Source organism: Ipomoea nil, unplaced genomic scaffold (genome assembly GCF_001879475.1).
Source record: "Ipomoea nil cultivar Tokyo-kokei standard unplaced genomic scaffold, Asagao_1.1 scaffold0900, whole genome shotgun sequence".
NCBI classification, from domain to species: domain Eukaryota; kingdom Viridiplantae; phylum Streptophyta; class Magnoliopsida; order Solanales; family Convolvulaceae; genus Ipomoea; species Ipomoea nil.
The window spans coordinates 1,150,449-1,159,667 of record NW_017617328.1 but is presented as its reverse complement, the minus strand read 5'-3'; the positions used below and the strand labels follow the sequence as shown (position 1 = coordinate 1,159,667).

General features: G+C 39.1%; 1 protein-coding gene across 1 annotated transcript; it reads right to left on the bottom strand.

The window, feature by feature from the left end:
• Positions 1 to 7,767: 7,767 nt before the first annotated feature.
• LOC109179336 (WD repeat-containing protein RUP2-like) lies at positions 7,768 to 8,841 on the bottom strand. Its single transcript, XM_019328841.1, has one exon. The coding sequence runs from the start codon at positions 8,680 to 8,682 to the stop codon at positions 7,768 to 7,770; it is 915 nt and encodes a 304-aa protein (XP_019184386.1). The 5' UTR covers positions 8,683 to 8,841.
• Between the last annotated feature and the right edge of the window lie 378 nt (positions 8,842 to 9,219).

The following is a 9,219-nucleotide window of genomic DNA, read 5'->3' as shown; positions in this document are numbered from 1 at the left end:
ATCGGTCTCTACCATCGTACTAGTCAACATGACATAGTCTCATCTTTCCTACCACGATAACTCATCTTGGAGATAGGTCAATCCATTCGTCCACTTAGTAAGATCCAACTCGTCCTTAGTTCTCTTTTACTGTAGGTTAGATGTAGTAATAACTCTCTTCCATCTGTACTGGTGTATTTCTTTTGTGACTTTCTTACTAATCCCATGAACATAACTTAACCAGGTAACACGCACTTTATCCAAATATTCTTGATGATACTTAACTATCATTTACTTCATCTGTCAAGTGATTTAAGATAGAGTGCCGTGCCTCCATTAACATAAGATCTTAACCATCCTTGCTAATTTTACCACTTTGTTGCTTACCTCTTAATAGCCTTGTTCACTTTCTCTACTTCAAGAGAATTCATACACGATATTTACGTTCATACTCCTTCACTACACTTTAAATCTTTATTCAAGTTAGTCAGCAGTGCTAATTTATAAGTCTCTTTTCTTGAATCCTTTCCAAAACTTCTTATAGTTCAATAACCTCAGACTTGGATTTTTCCCTCCTCACTAATCTTTACCATTTCTTTTCAAACGAATCCCTTAGCATTACTTCCTTTCTTGCCTTAGCCACGGTACATCCTTTCAAAAATCCTTTGATACAAAGTCTCATTCTTATTCAAGAAAGTTCAATGATTGAACTAATCATTTAGATTTACTTCTACTAATCTTAGTCTTTTAATTATTCCATCATAAGTTCAACTACCTCTTGTCTCATTCTCATTACTATAACCCTTCTTAAAGTTCTCACATATCTTATTATCCCTAAATATAATCCACTTACTTTTACTTGTCTCTCCTTACTTCATTCCCTAGTTTCTTCGTACCTCATAACCTCACACAACTTACTTACAATGTTTCTTCCTATTTTCGTATACCTCAAGATCCAATGTTACTATCCACCATCTTAAACTTCACTCTTTCGGGTTTCACAAGTTCTAGCTCATCTCTTCTCTATCTCCTTAAAGATAAAATCACTACCTTACTTTTGGGTAGCCAAATCTTAAGTTCCAATTACCTATGCTTAAAGTTTAACTTTTATTCTTTGAGTCTAACCTTTATAGATCCCTTCACCATCAATCCAAAAGCATAAAACTCACAGAAAGTTGAAATTCCAAAATCAACTATGTTACTTAAACAAGTATGGCGTTCATTAGAAATGTACCTATCTTCGCGCCATCAACCTTCGCTTGAGCTCCACACATCAGCTGATTTCCTTTACTGCCACTTTGGTCTTGGTTTTCCGTCCTACTTCCTTTGTTCTTGTTACTGTCGAAGTTGTCCATTTTTCCACTCTTGTCACTCTTGTTTCCAAACTGGTTTCTATAAGATCTTTTCTTTAGCTGACGTCTACTCTCATTAGATCCTAAACTTAAAGCGTTCCCTTTTTGGTTTGCGTAGAATTCAAAGGCTCGATGCCCAACCTTACCACACTTGAAGCACCTGATCGGGTCCCCTCCACAATTAGTTCTTGGGTGATCCTTCCCGCACTTCTTGCAATGTAGTGTCTTCCTCCCAATGTTGAAAAAATCGCTAGGCACCCTCTAGGCGCCTGGGGACAGCCTACGACGCCTAGGAGGCCGACTGCCTAGCGCCTAGGCGCCGATTAAACGGCGCCTAGGCGTGATTTTTCCAACACTGCTTCCTCCATTCTTATCCTTCTTTACTACACTTGACCCTTGACTTGGGTGATCCTTCCCGTCCTTCGCGTCAGGGTTTCTTTGAAAGTCCTTGACTTGATCGTGATGACGAAGTCTTGACTCCTTTTCTATTTGTTTCACGTCCTCTTTAGCTTTCCTCTTGCTTTGGCTTTGCGTGCCCCCTTGAATCTGATGTGCCCCGAAGACAGGAAGATCCATTCCATGAATGCTCTGAATCCACACGTTGCTTCTTGGCACCATTATGAAACTACAGGAACTGCACCTAATCACTAACGTCGCCTACCGTAAGCCTAATCTACAGCTTTACACACATAAAAGACACACAAACAGGAAACAAGTATAACTCTTATATTTAAAGAACTTCACAAGACTTCCACTTTCAAACTTTAACTTTCACGAAGCAACCAAACAGTACTTTAAACACATTGAAAAAGCACATAAACAGGTAAGCAAACGCAAGAAACTCACAATCTCACCGCGTTCCTAACTGAAAAACTTAAGAAACTTCTTAACTTTGGAATTCTTACACTTAATTGCTTATCTTAAAGTCTTTCTCACCTTAAATCTTACAACTTAAAGTTCGCTTCCTTAACTTGTCCATCCTAGTACTCAACCTAGGTTTCCTATACTCAATCCTAAGGTTCAGTCTTCCTAAATCCCGCGGTTCGTACTGCTCTGTTACCAACTTGTAACACCCCACTTTTCTTAATCTAAATTGCCAAATACTTAGCTTAATAAGACAAGCTAAATAAGAAATAAAGAAAGATTTCAATAACTTAAACCAACTAAAAACCAACCAACGGGTGTTACCGCCACAGTCACCACTCGAGGTGACTGCACAAGCTAAAAAAGGGAAATAAACTAAACAAGTCAACTTCATTAAACCTTAAAGCTTGGGGTACAAACCTGGTGTTCAACACCAACAAAAGATCAATCTAAGTCAACAGTCAACAAACATCTAACATCAAACACCAGTATCTAGTTAATAACATCCAAACAAAAACTATCTAGAATCTAACAACTCATCTACGCACTTCAACTAAACTCGTGCGCGCTCAACAACTGGGCCCACCTGAAAGGGGTTACAAAAAAAAAACAGTAGAAAATAAACTCGTTAGCATGAATGCTAAGTATAAAGCCACTCAACCATGTAAAATACTATAGATATAGATTTTGAAAATCATTAGGCAAAGCACACATAAGCACAAGTACTTTCAACACTTAAACAACATACTCAATCATGCTCATAAACAATTCTAGATGCTTGCATCCTATTCAACATATAAACAAAGCTTTCTCAAGTACTCAAATTAACACAAATCTCATGCTTCAACAAATAATACAAATCATAGCTCAAAAGTAACTCATGCTCAACTCAAGGATAAAGAGATGCTAGACAACTCAACAACAATCTTATGCTTCTATGCTAAACAAAAATAAATCTCAAAGTTGTTATACCAACACAATAATCAATGACAAACTATACATATCAATATACTCTAAATGCAACACATGCAAGTCATGTAATAAGAAAATGACATGATGCTATAAGTATATAGATATACTCTCTCTCTCTCTCTCTCTCTCAAAAAGGTATACTTTATCTGTGGAGGTTTCTGTTGAGTCACACAAACTCGCTTTTCTCTTCTTTCTTTCTTTCTTACTTACTTTCACAAACTTTCTCATGATTCTCATTTCTCTTCTTGGGAGAGGCAGGTACTCTGCCACAGCGAAGCCCTTGCGAATGGTGCAATCTCATGCAGCCGCCACATTCCTATCAACGGAACCTCTAACTCATGGGGAGGTAGGTCTTCACGAATCGTGAATGTACCTAACCGGCTCGGCAATCTAGCCGGCCACATAACCAACTCGCCCATAGAACCATGCCTTGGGTTCTTAAATCTTTCTCCGTGGAATCAGGTATCGTACTCTAGTGTGCACACCCCCTAACTAGGATTCCAAGCCGGGCGGGTAGTATCCAACCTAGTAACGCGGGAATATCGACCTTGTTACTTCTAAATATCTGTCGGTCCTTTATGACCGTTTCTTACTCTGGAATATCGACCAAGTCACATTCATATATCTCTTTTGGTTCTCATTGATAGTTTCTTGCTTTTCTCAAACTTCTTTCTTTCTCTTTTCCTCCGAAAGGACATAGTCCTAACGGTCCTCCAAAATACTATTTTCCTCACAATAGATAGTATATAGATATATCTCATGCCACAAACTCTTCTTATGCAAACTCATGCACAAATAATCTCAATCAACTTCTCTTTCTCACAACTTTGGAAATCAAATATCTTGCAACCTCTCAATGCAAATAGATAATGATTTTCCAAAATAGATATAGGTTTTTGAAATAGAATTTAGGCTTACTTAGAGCCAATGATGTACTTTAAACAATGAAATGCACAAGATCAAACTCTTCACTGTGAAAAATCTCAATTCTCATTCACTGTGTTCTCATAAAATCAAGCACTGTTTATGCAAAATTCTCAAACATTTAGCAAAGCTTCTCAATAAATACAAACAAGTATTTAGGCATGCTTCTCAAGTCAAAATAACATTAAAAAAATGCTAAACTCTCTTTTACTTAAATAGCTCAAAGTTCACAAACAACAACAATCAACAGAGTATTCAATCTTCACAATTTAAACTATAAATCATGCTTCACAACTCCAAGTTCAACGGAACGAACTACTACTAGTGCGTTGTAACGAGCTCGAGTGTCCGAGCCTCAAGGGCCCACGAGTCCCGATCCTAACAACGCGTAGCTGAGCCACAAAGGGCCCAAACAGTATTGCAGTTGGCCTAGCGGAGCTTGGTGACGGAGCTTGAGAAGCCCCGCCAAACCACGGATCATGGCAATGGACCATGCCAGGGTCCGTTGCCCTGATCCGCTGCTCCACAGAGCAGCCCAACGGACCCTGCCAAGGTCCATTGGCTAACTCCGTGGGGTGATTTGGTGCACCTTATGTGTGCACCAGACACCTCCAACTCCACCTGCAAAGCAAAACCAGTGTAATCCAAACCTTCCAAACCACAAAAAATCATTCATAGATCATCTACAACATACAAATAGCTCAACCACAACATTTATTTTGCATTTCTACACATCATATCATAAACTAGCAGTTAAAAGAGAGTGGGGAGTCCATGGTTTATACCTTAGCTTCTTCTTCATCTTCTTGTGTGGATTTCTACTTCCTCTCAACTCAGACAACACCTCATTCACTTCCTAAACTCCTCAAACAAGCAACACAAACAACACACAAAAAAGGAACCTCAGAGATTTGAAGGCAAGATGAAACCAGGAGGAGAAAATGGAATGAATGGAGGAAAATGAGTTTGGAAAACTTACTGTAATAACTTGCAGACTCAAAGCTTTGAGAGGCAAGGAGAAGGATAAGGAGTTCTCAATGTAAAGTGGTGAATATATAGGGTGCAAAACCCTAGGTAACAAGCAAATGATTGGAGGAGGTTAAAATGGTAAATTGGTTTGATTTCTAAAAATATCAGACAAGGTATAGAATGCTCATGATCCACCTTGCATCATGGATCATAGTCTAAAAGAAGATTTTTGGATAACTTGGGGTCAAAATAGATTTTCTAAAAATGTTTTCTAGTTAAAACATTTGGTTCAGGTTTCACAGGTTGCTTTCCGGTTTCACTCAGATTGACTTTTTGGGTCAAAACGTGGTACATAAATGTACCCGAAATCTAGGATTTTTGAATTAGAATAAATCTTGGTGTTGAATTTATTTAAAAACTCGGTTTAAAATATTTAATTCAAACACCATTTTTGAAATAAAATTTTGGAAAAGTGAAAATGGCTATTTTGGAATCTTGTAAAATAGAATTTAGAAAAATTATTTTTGGGTTATCACATTCTACCCTCCTTAAAAGAAGTTTCGTCCTCAAAACTTATGATAAACGGACAGATTTTCTTAAAACGGAAGCTTTCTAGAAGACAACAAGAGGCATAAGATTTGGCTTAGGAACTTTCTTGGAATACTTGGAAAGAATGAAATCTCTGAGTATCAAACTAGCACTCAACAACTAACGCACTAGGCAAGACTGACTACTAGAACTCACTAACTCTAAGTTTCCTCGTTACCCCTCTTATTCTTATCGTTCTTACCACTTCTTCGGTCTCAACATCTTGAACTTCTACAAATAATCTTTTGTGGAACCGCAAACATGGAAGGTGGCCTAAGGAAGAAACGTGCCTCAAAAAATGGAGAGGAAAAAGATTTGTACGACCAACATGTACGTAGGGAAGGCAGTCCAAGGAGATTGCCAGTAGGGAATGAAAGTCATCGGCTCGCATGTTGGTAAGGCAGCTTAAAATCATCTTCTGTGAGCCCACAACTATGGAAGGAGGCCCAAGATGGCAACATGCCTTAAAGGAAAAAAAAAAAAAAGAGCAAAAAGAGAGAGAGAAAAAGTCATATGGGTGCACGTACATGTAGGGAATGTGGTTGGAAACCATCCTTAGTAGGTTTGCAAGTAGAGAAGGATTGGAAGGCGACCTAAGGAGGCATCAGACCTAAAAAAAAAAAAATCAATCGCATGGGCCCGCATGCAGGGAATGTAACCCAAAAGCCCTGCAAGTAGGGAAGACAACTCAATAAGCCCATGATGAGGAAGGATGACAAAAAAAAAATATCTCTCTTTTTCTTGCAGAAAACAAGTGAGAACTAAGTATTCTTGACGATTTCATGCATGAAAGGCTATAGGGACGACCAAGCTATCCAAAAGAGAGGAAAATCTTTCAGCCTAAGGGTTAGCAAAGGTCAAGTGGGCCTTGAGACTTCACAAGAGGGAGAGAGGAGGAGAAGATGAATGAAATGTTTTGTTTTTGTGCATCTGACGATTCGAACAAAATTTAAAGCCTAGGGGTATGCAAACTTCGGAGAATTTTTGGTTAACCGACCGAACCGACAAAGTTCGGTTAATCGTTTTTTAACCGAACTTTTTCGGTTCTGTTAATGGTTAGAGAAATTTCAAAACTTCGGTTAACGGTTAATTCGGTTCGAAAGGTCAGTTAACCGAATTAACTGAACGGTTAACCGAAGTTATATATATATATATATATATATATATATATATATATATATATATATATATATATAGTAATTGTGTAATACTAATATAAATATATAATGAACTTTGGATGTTTATACTTTGGATTTTTGATTGAAGATTTGAAGTTAGGGATGAATTTATTATGATATGTATTTTATTTTAATTGGATTTATTATTTTAGGATTTTCAATTTTAGCTTTAAAAAGTTCGGTTAATCGGTTAACTGACCGATTAACAAAAAAAAAATCGGTTCGGTTAATTCGATAACACAAACTTCGGTTTGGTTAACGGTTAACGGTTTAAAAAGTTCGATTAATTTGGTTCGGTTAACCGATTGAACACCCCTATTAAAGCCTATGGGATCAAGGTCAAGAGCAAAACTAAAAAACATACTATAAGAGTCTAAAGGCTGTGAGGTCAGAGTCTAATACAATGGGTAGATAAGCCCAAAGAGGAGGGTGTGAAGGTGGAGCTGAGCAAAAAGAAAAGGTGGTGCATGCAGCCATGAAAAATCAAACACAAGACATTCAAGATAGCTACATAGACAACATCTAACTAAGTTACCTAAACATTTTGTGTAAATGGGAGTTTTAATAATTGTAAGTGTACAAAATAGTACACATTAGATTGGCTAATTTATTAGTTTATTTTATTAATATGTAATGTTAATTAAATTGATTTGTAATTAGTCTTATTGGACTAAGCTAAAATGTGTGGTGGAGATTTATTGTTAATGAATTGGACAAAGAGCAAGTCTGAAGATCTCAAGTTAAAAGAAGATGTGGTTGAGAAGAATTCAAGCCACATGTGAAAGCTATAATCAAGGCATGGTGAAATGGAAGCTATGTACAGTATATAAGGAAGGGAAAATGAAAGAGGATGTTGCCAATTCTGAAATTCTGATCTCATACGCAAGCTTCCTACATTACTGCTTTAATATTGATTATATTATTTGTGATTTAAATCTGTACTACAAATCAGTACCTGTGACAGCTGAAGTGCTACACCATCTGGTGGTGTTTATGTGGCCTTTGTATGTCCGGACGAGGTTGCGGTGGTCGGTGTCCCACATTTTGATGCAGCCGTCGACGCTCGATGTTAGGACCGTACGGCGGTCCAGGAATCTGGCGTATGTCACGGCCTTTAGATGGCCGTCGAGGATGAACAGCGGCTCCGCCGTGTTGCGGAGGTCGTAGGTGTAGGTTTTCCGGTCAGCGCAGCCGGCGGCGATGGAAGGGGCGAAGGGGCTGAACTGCACGCAGCAGACGGCGCTCCGCGCCTTGCTCAGCTGCACCGTCGCGAGACAGTTCCCGTTCGGGCAGCGCGGGTCCCACGTTTGCATGGTGCCGTCGTCGGAGCCGGACGCGCCGACGACGGGGTCGGAATGGGAGTAGTCCACACTCCAGACGCGCCTGCCGCCGTGCTCGTCACGCTCGAAAACCGGGACTCTTCTCTCCAGGTCATACTCCATCACTACCCCGTCGTAGTCGCCCGACCCGAGAACCCGGCTGTTCCACCCCGGCTTCCATCTCAGGCTACTCAGCTTCACCGGCGTGCAGATGTAATAATCGCATGCACTGCTATGATCAAGCGAAACGGCGTCGCTTCCTTCGTCCTGATCCCAAAAAGGATCAACCAGCGAGTTAACACTGTAAACCCTAATTTTCCGGGCTATTCCGCCGGTGGCCAAGAATTTATCAGAAGGGTCAAACTCTAGAACCCCAAGAGCGTCGGAAACAGCTCCCACGGCGGAGGTGGGAGAAGAAACTACGGCGGAGATGCGAAAATCCCAGTCGCAGCGGGCTTTTTCTCCGTCGTCTTCTTCTTGCTGTATAGTTTGTGAGGTTTCTGCGGCGCTTGTAGGTGATGAAGAAAAGTTTTTCATTGCCCATATTGTTCCATATCAAGTGGTGATTGGAAAAATTAAGGAATTGGATTTTCTTGAGAGTTTTCGGCCAATGAAAGGTCCCTATAGATCCACTTAAGTGATATTATATTATATATGTCCATTTTGAAGCTTCAATTTTCCACTTATTTTTATTATAAATCCTATCTAAAAAATTATTGATTTTTTGTAATAAAATACTACACATGTCAAAAAAAAAAAAAAAAAGATGGTTATGGCATGCACGGTTCAGTCCTGAGTAGGTGTTTTAGAAGAGTTGTAGTGGTAAAGGCTGTGAGCTGTTTGTAGTTACCTCTTGTAATACTCTGTGGTGAACATATAGTGGATTGGGCAGACGTGGGTTGCCCCGCAGACGTAGGAGAAGGAGCTCCGAACTGCGTAACAATTCTACTGTGTCTTTACTTTATTTACGCTTTCAATTTCATTATTTATACGTTGATTAAAGTGATTTAATTAAACAGTGATATTGTCTTGTAACATAAAATCAAGTAGAATCCTTAGTGTTAAATTGATTTC

Bases quoted from the DNA above. Each gene is read 5' to 3' on its own strand.
- LOC109179336 (XM_019328841.1), bottom strand. From the start codon at position 8,682: ATGAAAAACTTTTCTTCATCACCTACAAGCGCCGCAGAAACCTCACAA.